The sequence below is a fragment of the Teleopsis dalmanni genome, chromosome 2, assembly GCF_002237135.1.
Source record: "Teleopsis dalmanni isolate 2A chromosome 2, ASM223713v2, whole genome shotgun sequence".
Classification (NCBI taxonomy): Eukaryota; Metazoa; Arthropoda; class Insecta; order Diptera; family Diopsidae; genus Teleopsis; species Teleopsis dalmanni.
This window is the reverse complement of record NC_051847.1, coordinates 213,200,835-213,223,493: the sequence shown is the minus strand read 5'-3', so window position 1 is coordinate 213,223,493 and position 22,659 is coordinate 213,200,835. Positions and strand designations below refer to the sequence as shown.

At 23.7% G+C, this 22,659-nt stretch overlaps 1 protein-coding gene across 4 annotated transcripts in view; it reads left to right on the top strand.

Annotated features, from left to right (window-relative positions):
- The window catches only part of LOC119685464 (sex determination protein fruitless-like), a 421,971-nt gene extending 400,954 nt beyond the window's left edge, over nucleotides 1–21,017 (top strand). The window contains exon 7 of one of the 4 annotated variants that reach the window (XM_038099749.1): nucleotides 20,425–21,017. In XM_038099749.1, coding sequence (XP_037955677.1) covers nucleotides 20,425–20,891 — 467 coding nt within the window. In that variant the 3' untranslated portion in view covers nucleotides 20,892–21,017. Of the gene's footprint in view, nucleotides 1–1,446; nucleotides 2,678–9,650; nucleotides 10,614–20,424 lie in introns of those variants that run through there. The other 3 variants (XM_038099748.1, XM_038099746.1, XM_038099745.1) reach the window with 3 other exon arrangements.
- Nucleotides 21,018–22,659: the final 1,642 nt, after the last annotated feature.

Sequence of the window (22,659 nt, the reverse complement as noted above, 5' to 3'; positions counted from 1 at the left end):
CAGTAAAAGTCTAAATTCTTATATACTTTTTATTTATTACAAATAACCATCACTTCATCGATATTATTCATTTTATTTACGAATAGTATTAATATATACATACTATTAAAAAGCTTACTTTTAAAATAGTTCATGAAATGTAACATCAAGCGAATTAGGGAAACCTGGAGAATCTATCAATTGCTTATAAGACATTATAAGATATGTACCTGTGAATACAAACGCTGTTGATCCATGTAATCTAAGCAGCGTCCTTAAATGCATCTCTAACCGAAGTCATTGAACTCATGCAATTGATGTACACAATCACAGTCGTTCAGTGAAACTCAGTGTTTTATTTAATAGCCCTTCTTACGGGTATCAGTAAAGGCTAAAAGTTCTAAGCAAAATTTTCAGTATATTCAATGGGAACTACTTGCCTAATGTAGTACTCTTGTTTAGTACTATCCCTAATTTTAATTACGTATCAGCCAGTATAATTTGTGTCTGACATAATATATAATATATGTATCTATTTCTCCGCGACCGTATTCTTATTTATTGCGGCTATCATTAATTGTACAACTAAAATGAAAACCCACGTATATGTTGCATATATACTCGTATATATATATATACATCTTCATCATATCAGTTGTATTTCTTCAATATATCATTTATTGTGAAACCAAAGTAGAAACCTAATAGAATGTTCCTCTCTATATATATCTTCTGTCAGTTCGCACCACTAGTCTTTATGTCTACTCGTTTGCATTTTTCTCTCTTTTAATCTCTCTTCATTTTCTAATTATTTTTTCTTATCTTAATATTATGCTCTACTCTTTTACATGTTTGATTCAGACTACCACAATCCTCAGCTACCCTAATTCGTTTATAAATCTTTTCTTCACTGCTTATGTGGTAGATTTGATAAATTGATTTTGTTTCTTTAAAAATGGACTTAAGTCCATTTAGCAAAATGGATCGAATAACGTGGAGGTCTATCCGTAACAACTTGATCTCAACTAATTCAACCTATAATCTTTAAGTTTGTAGTCTCTAGGGTACTAATTAGTGTATAAAAGTTGAATATTGCCACATAACCCATTTCATCAAGATATTCGTGAGTATTGTTTTAAGTGGATTTTTCAGTGTAAACATTGCATTACCCAGATAGAATATTCTATATTATTTTATTGTTAATTTTTTTGCTTAAAAATACTACCGCTTAGCTTAAATCGAAAGTTTGTTAATTTGAACACCCAATAAAAAATTTTTTAACTTAAAATAAATTCATCTTTTCACAAACCCCAAAACAAAAAAAACCAATAAAATCGAAAGTTTAATTTTAAATTTTTAAAATTATTTTCCAAACATTCAATTTCCTTCAAACAAAAAAAAAAATACTCTTAAAATTCTTACTTTCTATCTATCTCTTGACTCTGCATTATGCCATCATGTTTACAGGTAAAGTACAAACCGATAGTGACGATTTGCATGGTGTTGTTGATAACGATGATGTCAGTGAGGAAATCGAAATCAAAGCCAACGATCCCCAAACAGACACGGAAGACGATGAGGAACATGATGAGTTACTCGACAACAACTACAATTGTCGTTACAAATGCAAACAATTAAATCTGTCCACAATACGTTGCCATCATCTGCAACGCCAGCCATACTATACACACGAGCAACATGCCCACATGTTGCATGCACGCAACGGTGAGCTAAGCAACTCACCACCGCGTACTGTAATCAATCTAGGACGTTGTAGTACAGCGCCAATGAGTGTTTCCACACCGATCACAGCATTAGATACACTATGTGCAGAAGCTGCTGCTGCGGCCGCACTCTCGCCGACAGCAGCGACAAGTGCAACAACATCCTGCTTACAACAGCAACATCTAACGTATGCACTGCAACAGCAACAACAACAACAGCAACATGCTGCAGCTGCTGCTTATCAACATATGCAACAACACCAACACAATAGCTATCAACATGTTGGTGCAACTTGTTTGACACAAGCACATCAACAACATCAACACCATGCAACACATCATACAGCTGTTGTACCATCCTCCTCCACTTCGTCCACTTCATCGAATGCCTCTTCCAGTTCAACCGCTACCAATAACTCGGCAGCAGCCGCGGCTGCTGCTGCAGCTGCTGCAAACCGTCGCGATCACAATATCGACTACTCGACGCTCTTCGTGCAACTCTCTGGCACGCTACCGACGCTCTATCGCTGTGTGAGCTGCAACAAAATCGTATCGAATCGTTGGCATCACGCCAACATACATCGTCCGCAGAGTCATGAGTGTCCTGTGTGCGGCCAAAAGTTTACGCGTCGAGACAATATGAAAGCGCATTGTAAAATAAAACACGCCGATATTAAGGATCGCTTTTTTAGCCATTATGTACATATGTGATCAATTTTCTATGTAGTTAAGTAAAATGCTAGTTCGAAAGCAAGCAAGTACGAAAATGAAAATATCCAATCAAAATACCAAAGTTACAATGCAAAATACAAATTTTATTAAATTACTTAAATATTTCTTCCTCTTCGTAGTAGTTTACAGACAGACACATACCAAATGTAGTTATTAAAATTAATTTTAAACAATATATGTAATAGCAAATATGTCTTCTCTCCCCCTCCATAAGCAATTTCTTCAACAATTAACAAAGCGATTTAATGTAATTTAATGCATAAAAATATCTCAATAAAAATTTTAATAACTTAAATGTTCTATAATTATCAAATACAATTTATAAAAAAAAAATATATATACATATATATATGTATAAATATATATATATAAGAATTTAACAAAACAAAGTATTAAATTTTAAAATTAATTAAATGAAAATGAAAAATGAAAAATGAAAAATGAAAAAGGATTTCATGTAGACTGTAGTAGACTTTTTTTCTTATATATACTTATAAACTAAAAACACAATTACAAAACAACGATTATAAAATGATATTTATTTTGTAAAATGTATTTTTTTAAGAAATTGTTGTTAGTGAAAACGAGAAGCGTGCAAAAATTCAAAAATTTATTTATTTATGTAATTTTTAGATAAATTAACAAAATTATTTACAACGAGCAAAAAGCAAATATAAGTATTATTGTAGTAATTCCAATTAAAATATTTTATTTATTTATTATTATTTCCTTAGAATAACTTAATTTTTGTTTTACTTACAATTTTTTTGTTTATATTTTTTCATAAATGAAAAAAAAATTTGTTTTTAACATTGAAAAAACTTTAGTATGCTTAGCAACATGTTTGTTGACTTCAGCAACATTTGCTATGTTTACAACACTGTTTCGATATCGTGAGCAGCAATGAATGTTAACAAAGCGATACAAAATTTTAGTATGTATTTCATGTACACATAAAGCAATATATTCACTAAGGCTAATTTTTTTATGCAATAACAATAATAAACTATTAAATTTAAAGTCTGTTCAAAAGTATATAAACAAAAAATGTTTAAGTAGCTGAAAAAAAACAATCTGTAATTTTCTAATATCATTGCTACGCAGGCGATCAAATCATCATCGATTATCACATTTGTTGTCGTTTTTAATGTTAGTCAACAAAAATAGTGATGATCGACGTTCGACGAAAAACAGTGTTGTAAAACGTACAGTACTTAAATGCATATTAATTGAATATTCTGAAAATATTGTTATTTTAATAATAATAACAAATAAATGTAACATAAAGTAACAAATATTATATGCAATATAAGTATTATTATTTATATATTTTAGTATGTATATTATATTATATTATAATTTTAATAGATGAGTGCGCCTATTGCCAATAATACTTCGCTTTAATTATTTTTCGTCTTTAAAATATTTATTTCATTAAAAATGAAAATCTTATTAATTTAATTTTCTTTGAAAGAATTTTATTTATTCGAAAATTAACCTCCAACACCTCTACAGCCTTTACAATCCGTTGCCGGATTTAGTCCTAAACCAGCATTGCTCTTTACCTGTCATTCTTTTTTTACGCTTTCTCCAATCTCGTATATAAAGTGCAGTTAGTCTGATTACACCAGAGGAAACATGATTACTTCTTCAACTGCAACTTTAAACACCTTTTTCGTCTACCATCCTAATGACATGATCAATCCAGTGAAGCAAGTACTATAATTATCATTCTTGAAAGTCTAATAAACAAAAACATTTCTCTTAAAAGCGTAGTTTTCTATCTTCACAATGGAACCAGTAAGCTACTCTCATTATTATTCTTAAAAATTTAACCGAAAACCCTTTTCGCTTCCATTAAGTAAACTGTAATTTGGTAAAAATTTAAATGTATAATATTCCATGAAAAAAATGAAGAGGAGTCCATTTTTACCGATAATGAGATATCCTCATATAATATGAGATATCCTCATATAATATGAGATATCCTCGTATCCTCATAGAAGACTTCTTCAATAATATTTATTCTCATTTCGCAACTGAGCAACGATATTTTTAATGACTAATAAGTTAATTATATATTACATTTATAAGAGACCCTATGATCCATTTTTGAGTAAGTTTTAGAGGGGAAGTTTATGTTTCTGTTTTTTAATCTCCAAGTTTATCATTAATAAAAAACTGTTAGAAGTTATTTTTATTTAATAGTTAAAAAATATTATAAGCCCACCGAAATTAAATTTTTTTTATATATTTTTTAAAAGTATAAAATATTAATTTTTATCAATATATTAAATATTTAAAAAAATTATTTTTCTTTAACACATATTTTTAAAAATTTTTAAAAATGTTTTTTATTTTGAATTAAAAAAAATTTAATTTCTAAATTATTATAAAAGTATATTTTTTAACATTTTAATGAAATAATATTTCTTTGTATTCATAAAAAAAAATTTCCATTTTTAAATTTATAAAAAGAAGTTTCTTTTTTAAAATTTTGTTTTTTAAAATAACAAAATAAAAAAATATAAAGGAATATATATTTTTAAGGAATATATTTTTAAAATATTTTATTTTATAATTCTATAAAACATAACTTTAAAAAATTTAAAGTTAAATTATTTTAAAACAATTTATTAAAATTTTTTTAAAAATAAAATTTTTTAATATTTTTAAAAATACATTTTTTTAAATGTATTCTTACAATTTTTTTAAATTTTTTTGAAAAATGCTATTTTTTATTATTTTCTGAAAATTACAATTTTTCTAAATTTTTTTAAAAATACAATTTTTGTAAAATGTTTTAAAAATACATTTTTTTTAATTTATAATAAATATTATTTTTTTAATTTATAATAAATATTATTTGTTTAATTTTCAAAAAATTGATGTCTTATTAATTCTTAAAAAACTTTTATATTCCTAAATAAACAATTATATTTTTTTTTAAATTTAATAACTGAAAATTTTCTTTTTATTTTTAAAAATAATATTGTTTTAAAATTTTTTATACATATTTCATTCTCATTGTTTTTTTTTCAAAATTTTCTTTTCGTTTTTAATTTTTACCAATAAATTTTAATATAACATTTACATATAAGTGTCAGCAATATTTTCGGAATATTTGATCTATTTCACCACACATAAATAATTGCATTATATTTATAATTATTTAGATATATAGTAAACCAAAGCAATTGAGCCCACCTTATTTTAAAAGATTTTAAAGATTTCGTTGAATTTATTTTTTAAATGAAAAATAAATACTTTTAGGCTAATTAACAAAAGGCAAAGATTTAATATAAAAAATATATATTTTAAATTAAAAAGCAGTTTTTTAAAAATAATAATAAAACAAAACACAAATAAAAAAATTATTTAAAATATATTCATTAACTAATAAAACAATTATTATAAACACAAACAACATAAATCAAATTTAACTTCTTAAATTAATTAATTAATAAAAATTTTCTTTATTAAAATCTAAAAATGGCGTATTTCTTGCTGTTGTAGTGTTGCAAAATTTTGTACCAGTTCTTTTTACGATTACTTCTCGTTGCATCTATGTTTAGATTTTCAACACTGTATCTACATTCAATTAAAAACTCAAAATAAATGTTCAAAGTTAAAACTCATATAAAATATGGATATTTTATATACTCGTATATTATATGAAACATATTTTTATATAATAAAAAATGATTTAGTTTGGCATTGCCAGTGATTTTAATAAAAGACGGTAAGTTCTCAAATTCTTTACATTGACGTATATTTGTTTTTGTATTTATTTTAGCTTTAAGTTTTATATACATATAAATATATATATATAGAAATATTTTTTAAAATTAATTTATTGCTAAAATGATAAATTAGGCACAAAAATTCAATTTGCAAATGTGACAAAATTTAAAGAAAAAAAACAGGAATTGGCCGCCAAAATTCAAGTTTTGAAAATTCACCACAAAAAATCAATTTTACTTAATATTGAAAATTATTTTTATGTTTTTTATTTCGTTTTGAGCAGGAAGGAGGGGTGTTGAAAATATGTTCGATGTTTTCTTTCATATATATGTTTTACAATTTCAGAAAAAGTATTTTTTTTATTACCAAATAATTGTTGAAACCTACAACTTTAACAAATTGTCAAACATTTCTACTTCATACTAAATTTTTTTTAGTTAAACAATTAAATTAAAATAAGATCTATGATATATGAAAACGTTATACTATCTTCTATTTAACTCTTCTTAACTTATTTTCTCTGAAACTGACATTTTTTAAAACATTCTTAACATTTATAGAGAGTTTAACGTTTGTTTAGTTAAAAAAAAATTGTTATTAAGAAACAAAATTTTATAAATAATTGAACAGATTTTTTTAATAACCCCTAACGCACTTTGTTTTTATTTTTAAACTTAAGACATAACTTTTTTCTTGGCATTTGAAACAACAAATATCAAGTGTTTAATATTTCATTTCATTTAAATATTATTATTAACAAAAATCATGTGTAAAATTATATATATACAAAAGCTAATATAAGTAAATTTCCCTAAACACATTGGTACAGGGTTACTTTTAATATATTACTTTCATATACTCAGAGTATTTTCATAATTCATTTACTTAAATACTGGTTTATATATAAAAATATTTTTTTTAAAACTTTAATGTGTGTGTGTGTGTAATAGTTAATTACAACGACTCCCTTGTTTTTAATTTATAAATACAAACTATAAGTAAAAAAAATTGGTGTTTATTACGAAATAATTATTCAGGCAATAAAATGTATAGTGTAAATATAACTTCCACTCTTGAAATCTTATACCTCGATAAACAGGGTTTACACATACAATTAAAACAATAATAATATATGTATGAGAACGTAGTTACTTTATATAAATACTAATAAATAATTGCTTAAATTTATTTTTTAAACTTAATTATTTAAATAAAATAAATTGGTTTTAGTTCTCTCCTTGATGCACATATGAAAATTGTAAAATAATTTCTATTTATTTGAAATTTATTTAATAAATGTTTAATAGAATAATTTTAAACAAAACCTACTACAACAAAAAAATTTGTTTACAGCCTAACAGTTTTATAAGTAGCTATTTATATTTATATATGTATGTATATATATAATATATTTGTCTCATAACTTAAACATTTATTAAAAAATCTGAACTTTTTTTATAGTAAAACTAACCATATTTTTTTGGGTGTAACGAGTTTGTTGCGTAGCCTCAAAATTAAATTCCAAAAAAAAAAAATTAGTAAATAAACGTTTCATGAATTTTCATGAAGTAATTGTTTCAGTGATAAATATAAGGTTAAAGGTTAAAGATTTTATAAAATTTAATAACTTCTTTTTATTTTCAATGAAATTGACCATTTACATAAAAGATGTAGTATAGAATAGGATCTATCCTTAATTAAGTTAGATGATCCCACAACCAGCTAGCTAAGAAGCAAGGTAGCATTATTAATATTGTGTTTATGTGATCACTTATTCAATCTACTTATAATTAATCGCTCCCCGAGCTTATGGCTCTATGATGACTCCTTTATTACTCTACAATATCTAGTTAATAAATCAGATTTCATTGTTATATAAAGGAGGTTTTAATCGAGTTTGAATAGATAAATATTTATGGGAATTTAATAACAAACATTATATTATTGCTCCACGATGTTTGGGGTTGCGTACTTCCAGACTTTAATAGTTTATATTAAGTTGTTTAAAAATTTAGTACCTGATCTAATGGATTATAACACTAGTACACTTTTGAGTATTAATATTGTCAAACTATAGATTCTCATAAATTTTTTTTTCTGGTTCATGACAATAGTATGTGTACTAGGAAAAAATGTATTCCTGTTTTCTCTTCTATAAAACCAAATAAGACAGTAGTCGATCATAACATATAGTGATGCTAAGACGAGTAATATTTAGTACAGATTTTTACTTTTTAAAGTTTTTATTTTGATAAATATTTATTAAGCTATTGATGACTGCCAAACAGGAGAATAGTATATACAACTGAATAAATAGTCAGAAATGTATGCTTTATAAAATGTATCAAAATATTTAATGATTCTTATAGATTAACATATGAGTAGGGCATGAATAATGAGAATTAAAGTACACTTATACTGTGTATCCTATTTAAACTATATATTATCAGTCGTAAGCTGAGCGATACCTTCCCACCTGTAAATGATCTCCTGTTTCACATGGCATTAACAATGCTGAACTTGGTTGGCCTAGACTTTGTAGGTAATATCCACTGGCGGATGTAGTGCTGTAACTGATTATATGAATTGGTGTAGGAATGTAAACTTTGTGAAGGAGGTAGGAAACCATACTTTAAAATATTTTATTTAGAATAGTTTACAGTTCAAAATTTAATTATTACAAAAACAACAAATCGCTTGATCTATATAACTACCACTACTTGTTTAGCTCCAAGCAAGTTAGGTTAGAAAATCAAAGTAGCCCTTGGGATCTTATAAGCCTGTTTAGTTTAACTTAGATAAGATTATTAACTCATTCCTGAAAGTTAATAAGGTAAGATGGTTTTAGTGGGTATAAATCTCATAAACTCATAATGGATCTATATAAGCCTGAAAGTCCAAGTTTAATCCCAAGTAAGCTGTTAGCTGTTAGCTGTTTCACAAAATCTTTCGATTTATACACTGAATTTACTTTATAATAAAAATCACTGAACACGCGTACAATTTCGAGAAAGTTTTCAGGCCCCTTATATCCATAACCATTGATTTCATTGTTTCTTAAAATATTATAAAAAATTGTTAAAAAAAATTTTCCGTAGGCCATTTCGTACTAAAACAAATATAAATCATTTTATTTACATTATTATATAAATATGTATTTATGTGTCTCAATGATATTTATGTATAACAGCATTTATGTAGTTTATTTTATTTAGTTAAAGATGTTAGTAGTGTATTTTAGACATTTATAACAACAAAAAATAATTTGTTTATGAGTATCACCAACCAAAAATTGTTTTTCTCTTCTCTTCTCTATGCGCACGAATGACGCAAAAAATCTCATAATGAACAAATCAAAACTATGAAATATCAATGAAAATATTAAATAATAATAAATTTGAAAAAAACATTTATATAAAAATTCAAATTTAAATCAATGGCGATCTCTACGCTGATGATGTGCCCTTGTAGGTTCCAAAGCCTGGCATATGCGTCTAACGTTCGAGCGGCTCTCCGGTGGCTGCAATTTACATCGCTGTAAACTTTGCGGCAAAGTGGTGACGCACATACGAAATCATTATCACGTGCATTTTCCAGGCCGTTTCGAATGCCCGCTCTGCCGTGCCACCTATACTCGCAGCGACAACTTACGTACGCATTGCAAGTTCAAACATCCCATGTACAACCCCGACACCAGAAAGTTTGACAATCTAATGTCGGCTGCATCAGTTGCTGCTGCTGCGCAATCACCCACGGCGACACAGATATCACAAGCAGCAATGGCTGCAGCTGCTGCGGCTGCATTCAATGCTGCACAGCAACATCAACAACAACGCGAACAACAACAGCGTGAACAACAGCAACGTGAGCAACAACAACGCGAACGCGAACGTGAACGAGAACGTGAACATCAGCAACAAATGCAACAGCATGCGCACAATTTAACACAACAGCAACATATGCTGTTGCCATCGCAGCAACAACCACATAACGCTACAACAGAATGATACAGTCAGTATATTGGCTGGGATTGTGGCAACATGTTAAACGGCTCCTTAACGTCAACTGCAGAAGTCAATGCAACAACAACATATCAGCAGCAACAACAACCGAATCCGTATCTTTGGGAAATGCAAGAAAGGCATGATACACGCCAACCTTTATCCACGCCACACACTGCAACCATTACACATTATCAGCAATACCAAGAACAGTATAATGTGCTGACACGTCGAACAAGCCACTATAGCAACAGCAATGGCAGCGGCAATAATGTTGCAGCCTATGGTGCTGCTGCAACACAAGTGCAACATTTCAACATTTATCGTCAACGTGAGCAAATTTTCACACGTCACATGCACAATTACTCCAACAAACGAAACAAAATGCAAACAAATCCCACACATTTTTAAAATGTTGCAGAGCAATTTAAACATGTTGCTAGAAGCAAAATATTCAACACTAAAATAAATGTTGCACAAATTTTAAATGATTTTATCAAAGCGTTCAATTTGAATAAAAGAATAAATGAATAAATGCCAATATAGAAACTAAGTTCAATCGTAATTTGTTTAAAAATATGGAAAATTTTTTGGAATACATATTAAAATAGTTACTATGCATTGAAACAATGTTTATAAACAATGTTTACAACAATTTCATTTACATTAGATTGCACTGTAGAACTTTTGAACACCAAATTCTTGTGGATAAAGTGATTTCTTTAATTTATTTAAAAAATTTATATAAAATTTATATTGACAGCACAGTTAATATATTTAATTATATAAAGATTTAAGAATGATGTAAATCGATGCTGGCTTCATTTGTTTATATACAAGATTTACACATATTGAGATAAATTATGTAAATAGTTAATGTTTAAAAATAAAAATAAATTAAACACTACTCCGCCCACCCACACTTAAAAACAAAATAAAATACTTATAATGTATTCCTGAGCACTTTTAAGCATAAAAATTAAAAAAGTAAATAAAAATAGTGTTAAATTCATCAACAAACTAAATAATACGGTTTCCATTTAAAAAAAAACAAAAACAAAAACGAGTTCTAAATGTTGTGCAATTTAAAAAAAAATTAAAATAAAATAAGTACAATGATATATAAGAGGTTTCTTAATATTAAAGAAAATTAATTTTGATCAATTATAATCAAGAATTGCCTAAAGAAAAAAAAACATGGAAAGTGCATAATAAATTTAATTTTAACAAATTATTTAAAAATAATTTTAGTAAATTTAATATAGTTTTTTTTAAAAATATTTTTATAACTTTTAACAACATATAAAAGTACTAGTTTTTTTTATTAATTATTACAATATACTAGAAATAAATATGTTACTATCTCATATAATATAGAAGTATTTTTTTTTAATAGTTATTTATCTTTTAAAATGCGTATTAATATCTTCGCTTTATTTAAAAAAATATTTTATTTATAGAAATATATTTTTGTTTAATGCTAAATTTTAAATATATTTTAACTCGTTTAGTGTTGGAAAAAATTAAAAAAAAAATACTTAAAATATACTTTTGTAATATTTATTTTTTTTTTATATATACATTTTTATATAAAATTATTTTTTAAAATTTTATTTTTAAAGAAAAACATATTTAAAAATATGGTTTTTTATACATATATACATTTTAAAATATTATTCATACATAAAACATATTTTTAATTTTTTCTATTTAAAAAATTTTTTAAAATTGGATTTTTTCGTAATAGCATTAAAATTTGACTTTTATAAGAATAGATTTTATAACTTTATTTATTTAAATAATTAAATTTTTAAAATCATTTTGAATGAAAAATATATTTTATAATTTAAAATGAAAATATATTTTGTTTACATATTAAATTTTAAATTATGTTTTTATGAAAAAATAAATTTTGAAATTTATTTAAAAAGTTTAAAAATTTTAATTATTTATAAAATCACCAACTTTTTAGTTTCAACATTTTTGAATACTTTATATTTAATAAATATTTACAGTAATACAGTATAATACAATTAAATTAAAATATAATATCATTTGCAATTATATTTTATTTTGAATGGAACACATATTACAGTGAGTCAGTTTTTTCAACTACCGCATGGTATATCTATATTAAATATTAAAAAGATATATTGTTTTATATAAAGTTAGATTGAAATATAATTTTATTTAATGATATATAAAAAATATTTAATATTTTTATTTTGTTGCAATATATTTATTTGAGTTTTATATTTAAAATTTGAATATATAATATTGAAAACCAGTCAATTACAATTATTTTTTGTGATATAAAAATATGTATATGTGTTTAATAAAAGTATATTTCAATATATTATATTTTATTAAAAAATGCTGTATGTTGAACATTAAAATATGTATAAAAATAAACTGTATATTAAAGATTGTATATGCTATATTATATGAGAATATATTTTTGTGTTTTATATTGCATGAAAATGTATTGTAATATTTTATTTCATATAAAAATATACATATTAATATATAAAATTGAAAAAAGTATGTTTTGATATTTTGTGCCTTTTAATTTTATTCTAAATTGTATTTATAATAAAACTTATATACATTTTTTATTAAAAATCAAGCATAATAAACGTATTTTTATTTGTATTAAATAAAAAGGATCAAATTACAGTAACGAACAAAATTATTTATAATTATAAATGATCAATAATTATAAATTATATATATAAGAAATGAAAATAATTGTTGTGAAAATATTAACTTAAATATTCAAAAGAAAATATTTTATTATAAAACATCAAAAATATTTTCCATATTTTTAAACGAAAATTATATGTGCAATTTTATTAATTAAATTTAAATTAAGGTATTAAAAAAAATAAACTCTACAATTTTAACGTAAATAAAGTTGTTTATATAAAATTAACACGTAGTAAACATATATAAAAAATACTACGAGAAAGAGAACAAAATGAATTAAATTTAAATTAAAATTAAATAAATTAAAAAAAGAAAAATGTTAACAAAAACAAAACATATTAGTGTTAAGAAGCATTTAAGTTATATTATTAATAATTATAAATTTAGTATAAAAACGAAATGCATATAATAATATTTGTTTATAGCTGCTTGTTAATTATTAAATGTTTAACATCTTATGATTAATTTTTAATAACATAATTTTTTTATAATATTCATTTAAAAATTAACTTTTAAATTATATAATTAAAGCAGCTTTTAACATAAAAAACAATGCAACTAATGAACATGTACTGCTTGTGTACAAATATTTAGAAATTATTTTATATTGAAAAAACTATATATGTTTAATATATTAATTATTTTTATTATAACATTTTTTTACTAAAAACAAACAATATGTACAAAATAAATTTTAGTTTGAAACAAGAGCAATATCTACACGAACTATTTTAAAATTTGTTGTAAACAATTTTGGCAATTAATATTTTATTAAGCATATATTATTATATTAATATATAATTTTTGTTAAAATATTTGTAATTTATTTTTAACATATTTATTTTTTAATTTATACAACAAAAAAGAAAAACTAAGAAAAATAGTATTAACTAAAATAAAAAAAATTAAATAAACCTTGTGCTGCACTTAGATTCTTTAATAAATAACTTTATACAAGTTTTGGTTCCTAAACTATTATTTTTAAACCTTTGGTTTATAAAAAACTATTTCCTATTAAATTTTTTTGATATAAAAGCTTCTACATTTTTTACATTACAAATAAAAACAAGAACGATTTCGCCAATTGTGAACTTACGTGCTATTCACAATAGATTTTTGTTGGAAAACATTTTAAATTTAATTCTCTATTTATTTTTTAACTTTTACTTTCATTTATTTAGTTTAATAAAATAATAAAATTAACGTTTATTTTTAACTTCTTCTCAGTGCAGCACTTTTTGTACTATAATTATTAAATTAAATATATTACAATAACAGTAACAATAAAATAACGTAATTGTTTTCAAAACTATTTATTTAAAATCGATGGTGCACAAATGTTATAAACAAAAATTAATTAATTTATTTATAGAGAAAATGTAATTCGTCAAATTAGAATTGGAAAAGATTTTATTAATGTTTTACTATTTAATTTGAAATGGAATGTGATAATTACAAATAATAGACGTTAAAAATGAGGAAAAGCGAGATTTACGGTTTGAATGGTGCTAAATCCAAATAGTTTAATATAAAACGAGAATTTAAGAGAGGTTTTGAGAAATTTCACAGAAAGCTAAAAGCACAAAACATCTAAAAATTATCTATACTTTTTTATACATACTTTAATTGCTAAATTTTAACAAACAAAAAAAAGAATAAGTTAATAAATAATTAAAAAAAATTAAATATAAAAACAAAAATAGTTATTAAAAAAAATACTACTTGTGAGAACCGTTGTGCAATATGACTAGTTATTTTTTGTTTAATTAATATACATTAAATTATATTTTTAAAATAATATAATAAAATTTATAATTAAACATAAAACTCGATTTAAATTATTAAATATTGCATTAATTATTTTTACATTTAAATTAAGCTGTTGTACTAAATTTAGTTTTTATATACAAACATTTTTCTTCGAGAATATTAAACTAATTTACTAGTTTTAGCAATTGAAAATATTTGTGCTAAAAGAATTTAGTTGTAAACAAAATAGATACACTGTAAAAAAATTTCTATGCACACATCCACGTTTTCAATATATAATAATAAACTCTCAGCTAAATTATTTACTATGCATTTTTAAAAAGAATAAAATGTAAAAAATTAGAAATTAAATGGTACCTTGATGTTAAATAAAAAAACAAAAAAAAGAACTACAAATTAATATTGAATAAAATAAATATTTGTGTGTAGTTTTAAATGTCATTACTCTGTATAAAAAAAATCGTTATATATAATATTTAAAAAACAAACAAGAAGACTTACCTGATTTACTTTGCAACTAATTTCAATATTTATATTTGCATTGATTTATTTGTGAGCATATATATCTATATAAAATATTTAATATAAATATTCATATATATGTATAAAGTTTAATGCAACCCTAAGCATCTTTTAATTTGCAGCTCCATTAATTTCATATTTAACACCAACCCACACCCACGCCGCGCAGCAAAAAGAAAATTTTTTTATTTTTATATAAAAGCAAAAATTATTTAATTTAATTTTTAGTTTAAGTCTTATTTATATACAAAAATGAAAAACATTTAATTTAAGCTAGTTTTAGTTGAAAACTACAAAAACAAAGGATCAAAAAAATATTAAAGCATTTGTTAAATTTTACAACTAATATTTTTTATGTACTAAAATACAAAAAAAAAAACATTAAATAAATTAATAAAAAAAAACAAATAATTTTTTTAGTTAAATTTTTATTTTAATACAAAAATTGAAATAAATAATTATTTTATTAAATTCTATATAATGTTGTTTATTTTTTGCTTCTTATAAGGTTCATCTGTAAATGGAGTAAAATAGGTTTATCGGTGTAAATGTCATATATAAATATTATTGAAATAGGTTTGAGTGAATTGTGCTTCCAACTTTTAGGATACGCTTATATATATAAATATGTATTTATATATAATACAGATATAAAATAATATTAATGTAGTAAAACTCGTAAAAATTTTCAACCCTCGGCCCAAGTTCCTGTTTTTTTTTTTTTTCTCATTTAATATAAAAATATTCTTTTCGTATTTTTATTTATATACATATACTTTTGTTTATATAAGTATACACGTAAATATTTTAACACATAAGCTTTGTAAGTATTTATATAAATTTTATATATAATTATTTTGTTTAATTATTTAATAAAATATTTCGCACAAGTGTTACACCCAAAAATTTTAATGGCTTATAAATATATTTCAGAAAATAATTGTGCGAATATATTTTTTATGTTTTATTATTTATATACTTATAATGTATAAGAAGTTAAATTTTTATTTCAAAGAGATTTAGCCGTTTGTGACTAATTTTTATTTGTTTATCTTATATTTTTTAATTTTAATGATGTGTTTATGTAAAATATATATGTACTATATATACAGAATTGTAATGGAGGCATTTTTAATATTAAATTTTTATAATATTATATATATTATTATAAAAACAAACTAAAGAAAATCACACCAAACAACATAAAAATTAATTAAAAATTAAGTCAAAAGCTAAACAATGTTTATAAATTTTTTTTCTCGTATATAAAATGCACGCTGGAATGTTATAAAATTATAATAAGATTTTATAATTTTAATTATTATTTTTCATACATAAATTATTTTTTTTTTTTGCTTTCTTAATTTTTGCTAGTAATCATTAACTAAAAATATTTTTTATAAAATTTGAAATAATTTTACTGTATGTTAAAATTTTTATAATAATTTAGTTGTAAATTTTTTTTTTAATTAGAGTAATTTTAATAAATAGATTATTATATATTTTCTTCATAATATATATAAGTTTACTAAAGTATCGTTTATCCAATTGTTTAAAATTTTTTAGATATATACTTTTAGTCAGCTACTGAGTTCCTTTCAGAAAATAAGTTAAAAGTGTTAGTTCACAATAGATTTTAATAAAATGGTACCAGCTATATAATTTAAGCTTATGCATTCTCATAACGTAAATTCTTAGTTCTTAATACTTCTAAATATTTTAATAATCGCTGGCAGTAAAGATATGCTTTATAGTGTCGTAAATAAAAATTCTCTTCGCAGAGAACCAAATTATATATATGAAAATGTTATTATTATTTTATTTATTACGATTAGTGAGCTTTTGTTGTCATATGGGGTATTATTTATTCTTAGAAACTATTCTCATGATATATGGTATAATTCACGATATTTTTTAAATAATCTTCGAGGTTTATGGTGTTTATGGATTTTAAGCAAGCATGCAACACTTAAAATCAATGCAATTTCTTTATTCAAGTTGATTATATTATTATTTAATTTAATAAAATAATAATACTCTATATAATTAAATATAAACATATTAAGTCACAAAAATTTAAAAAAGAATTTTGAAATAGTTAACAAATTGAACAAACATAAATTCAACCATTCACAATAGCAGCAGCCTAATGCTTAAAACCCGTTCTAATAGAATAGAGAGGGTAGAGAATTTGATTTATTAATTAGTTAGTGTTTTCTTCATTGATTTAAATAAATAGTACAATTTTCTTAAGTTATAGAATACTATTTAATATGATTATACCTTTCTATAATGTGAAACGAAAAGTGATACAATCATGCAAAACAATACTATGAACTATATAACAAATTGCAAGTCCCGAATCTTTTCCACAAACGATTGCATAGATTTAGTTAAAAATCTACCCTTTATGTACAACAGTCCTGATACAATCTATGGGTGTCACCATAAGTTTATTTATTAAACGTATATGAAATAATCTACCTGCAAAATATATGTTTATTTATTTAAAATATTATTTTTAAATTTTCAAAAAAAAAGACTAAATTGTTTATTTAATAATTTCTAATTTATATATGTATGCTTGTAATATGTTTATGAATTTAGTTTTACAAGTTCACTTACATACATATATACATACATAATTAAAATTATTTGAAAATCTGAGCAGCTTAACTGATCTAGTTAAAAATAGGGAATAGGGTCGATAGAACAGTCAGTCGTCACTTGAGCGTAAATACTGAATTAAATCATTAATTTTTTTACTTGATTCATGCTTAAGTCAGTTTAGAGACTAAAGTCCTTTGGGACTGGAAAATATCACCTCGAGAAATAGATAGAAATCACCTCGTAATTAAAAAATTATTCAATAATTAATAATTTTAATTTAATTTCATTTATAATTGTTTATTGGTCTCACTAAAAAAATTTTGACACTATTTTTAAATTCTACTTATAGTTCAAAATCAAAAAGTTCCATCAAAATTTTTTTCGTAGATTAAATAATATTAATCTTATTAACATTAATGTGATTTAAACTTTTTTAAAGTGTATTCACATACAATACAGAATACATTCACAATAGATAATAATATTACTATTCACTTAGTTTCACCAATAATCGATTGGTAATTAGCGTGATTACTACGTTGATTTGATTGGCCGTGACTCTTTCATATATATTCACTTTATAGGTATATAAGTTAAGTAATATATAAAAATATTTTTATAGACTTATACAAAAGTAGTATGTATGGTTTATAGATTTTTATTTAATTTAATAAAAAGATATTTTTATATATATATATTTCTTTTTGTAATAATTGACAATTTGTATTTTATTACGGTGTTGATATGTTGTTTTTAGTAAGCTAAGAAACGAAAATTAAATAATAGAAATCAGTGTTGTATATCATTTGTTTTATATTTAAGTTTATTTATATATTATTCTAGATTTTTTAAAAGTAATATTAATTTTTTCATACTACAAATAGTTGAATTATATTTTCAATGTAAAGTGTTGTGGTATATTTCAAAGAAATAGATTGAATTTCTGTATCTTATTTCAAATACAAATTATATTTAAAATTAGGTATTCAAATTAAGTTTTCATATAGTTTGTTGTTTTATTATATACAAAAGATAATATATATAATAAATTTTTTAACAACAAAAATTATATTAAAACTAATTTAAGACCTCGAAACATTGCAGTTAGTTTACTTCAAAAAAACAACAAAAATTATTAAAACTAATTAAATAATTATTTAATTTTTTGTCTAATTTTTAATGGCAATACAATAATGGTACAATAGTAGATTTATATTGTTATAAGACATTCATTTTCTTATATTCATATTCTTATAAAGTTTTTATTGTATGCCTACAGGTTTATTCTAATTAAATTGTGGTTAACTATAAACTGTCAATAAAGCCTTGACTACAGCCACCCATTTAACATGTTAAATGTAAAATAATAAGTTAAGTGACTTCAAACAAGTTATATTAATGAATAGAAACAATTGTTATTGGAGTTAAACCTGTTAAATAAAATAACTAGTTCCAAATGTAATGTTGCAATTATGATAGTAGAAACATATTTGTTATTTCTGCGTACGAAAATATTGTTTCTTTCGTTTTATTTTTCAAAGAAAGTAATATTGAAGTTTATTTACAAATAAACAAATTAAAATGAAATATTTAAAATTCATTTGATTGACTATCATAATAGAAAAATATTAAATGAATTTATTTATACATATATAATGTTCAATATTTCAATTCAATAATTCAATTTATAAATATGTTTAAATTCAATTCAATATATTTTTATTGCTATTCACAAAACAATAATTTAACCATTTAACAACTTACCTTCAATATCAGAACAATCGAATTCAAAATAGTTTTCTGCTTTTTTTTAATGTTGCCAGTAGAGCTTAACTTCATTCATTTTAATTCCCTTTGTGACGTAAATAAAAATTATTATAGGACAAACTGCATACAATACATTTCAACACTCTATGAATCTTGAAATATAAAAAGCTTTTAGTGTAGGGAACAAAAAGGTTAAGTTTAAGTATCTATTGTGAATAAAAGCAAATTTTTATTTAAAGACTATTCACAATTAAATGTTAACATAAAACATGTATTGTCATAAACAATATAATATGCAACAAATAGACTTATTTTAAAGAAAAAGCTATATCTTAGAAAAGTTAAAAAATTAGATTTCAGAGAACATTAATTTTAATACACGTTTAAAGTAGCAGTATATTTTTCGTTTAATTAATTTATTATATATTTTATTATATTGTGCTAATTGGTCAATTACGTTAAATTTTTGTTAAATAAGAAAACCAAGCAAAAACAATTTTTATTTAGTTCAATATTTTTATTTAACACAATTAGCCCAATATAACACAATAGTAATAATAATTTTGGTTAAAAAATATTAAAATATTTAATATATATTTTCATATTATTATGTATATTTTAGAATATATATATAATAGCTATTTTATTTATATAATTTTTGTTATAGCTTATAGTTTTTATTTTATTTTATTAATTTATTATTGATTATTTATCATATATTTATTTATTTATTATTTATACTATATGTATATGTATTATCTTAAGTTACACATTTTACGTGCTTCCAATCCAAACCAAAACTATTTGTTTCTCTTGGGCTTATTTTCGCCCCTTTTGTGGTGTGTTTTCTTTATTTTCATGACAAACAGGGCCGGGGGGACGTCATCATCTTTCAACACCACTTTCGACTACATCATCAGCATCACCACCACCACCTCCACCGCTACCGCATGCATTTAGCATGCACCTGAGTGCAGCATTAAAAAACGAATATCATTTGGACTACATACGGAATAGTAATGGCGGACATCACACCGGACAACCACACGGCTATAATCAATCACAGGCAATAGGATCGACTACACCCACACCACCTTCACATCATCAAATGTCCTATCACAATATGTTCACACAATCACGCGAACCGGGCACAATGTGGCGTTGTCGTTCTTGCGGCAAAGAGGTCACCAACCGATGGCATCACTTTCACTCACACACCGCACAACGTTCCATGTGCCCCTATTGCCCAGCAACATATAGTCGCATAGATACGTTACGTTCACACTTACGCGTCAAACATCCAGATCGTTTATGTAAATTAGGTTCGTCCATTTGAATGTTTTGGCAACCATAAAGCGCATATGGTTATGGATAGTCGCACAAAACCTTTTCAATGCCTCATTAATGCTAAAGTCAAAATATTTCTAAAACTAAAAACAATTTAACATTTTTGTTTTATTTTATAAATATGTTTAGAAGGCAAGAAATTATAAAAAATTAAATTTATTACCTCGTGTGAAACTATTAATTAAACAAATATCACTGAGATGTCTGCATAATATTTTAAATATCATATGTAAACACTAACATTAATTTCAAAATGCATACACAATTATAATTGCATTTTTAATATTTAAAAAAACAAAAAACAATTTTAAACTATGGCTAACCGATAAAATATTAAACGGTTTTTATATATACCTATAGATAAATATTATTTTTGCTTAGCTTTAGTAATTTGTTGTAATGTTAAAAACGAAAAAATTTTAAAGTGAAAAATCAATTAACATATATTGTAATGTAAGACGTTTTTGTTTGTATGATACTATTTTTGTTTGTATGTATGCTACGTTAAATTCTAGTTTGTATAACCTTAGGACCTCAAGAATATATATGTTATATTAATTTTGTATTAAGTTATATGATTCATGTTTAATTTTTATGCTATGATTTAGTTTAAGTTTTCTTGTGTTTATTAATAGATAATTTCAGCTATATATGTATATAGTTATAACAAATTTCATAACTGTTATAACTGTTATAACTGCTTAATCAAAGCTACAAGAGCATATATTGTATTGATTTTAAAAAAACTACTATATTTGCACAAAAAAAAAATACGATGAGAAATTATTGCAGAAAATGCATTTCTAATAAGTGAACAATGAATAAAAATTAGATAAAATCAATTGGAAAGGAACAATTTGCAGAACTAATATACAATGTTCAAAAAGTTGTGTAACTTAATTCAAAATAACTGTGGTGTCTTAATCAGCCGGTGTATTAATTTGAGCTTGGATAACAAGGCTGCCACTCCAAGTTTACACAACATAATCTAAAATATTAAAATCAAGATAAAAATAAACAGTATAAGTATAATAACAAAACAATTCACAATAGAAGCAATTTGAAATAATCTGAAACGCTAAAGCAGGGATGCCCAGCTCGATAAATTATTAACTGGTGCTTTAAATATTATTTAAGTTATTTAAAGCTTCGAGCAGTGTAATTTTCATGAAATTCCTATTTATGTTTGAACTCTATACGGTGCTCGAACATTTTCTGTTATGTGTATTTGTTGAAAACAAGATGAAATTAGGGGAAAACGTAAAGTAGAGAGTTGTGTGGTGTGCTAGTATTAACTATATTACGTTATTGCTTGAAACAATAACTCTCGCTCTTTCTCTTCTTCTTATATACTTGATGAAACGCTAGTTAGTGTCTAAAACTGTTTTACTCAATAGTGTCCTTGATCACTGGCGTGATCCACAGTAACAAGTACACCATGATCTATGAGATCATAGCTCAATGATAATTCAGATAATTTTGTAGAAGTATAGTTTGAGTATATAGTATATTTGTTTTAAGGGAAAGCAATTCTGAAAATTGCCCATCTTAAAAATATAAAGTCTTAAAAACATTAAAAAGTACGGTTTTAGAATATAAAAGAAACTAAAATAATAAAATAAAATAAAAAATCATGCAATGAAATGTACATATGCACATATATCACAAAACTGTAAAATATATCCCTTTCAAATTACTTGTTAATTCACAATAGAAAAACGTTTTTACTTAGCAGAAATGGATGTTCTTTATACAGT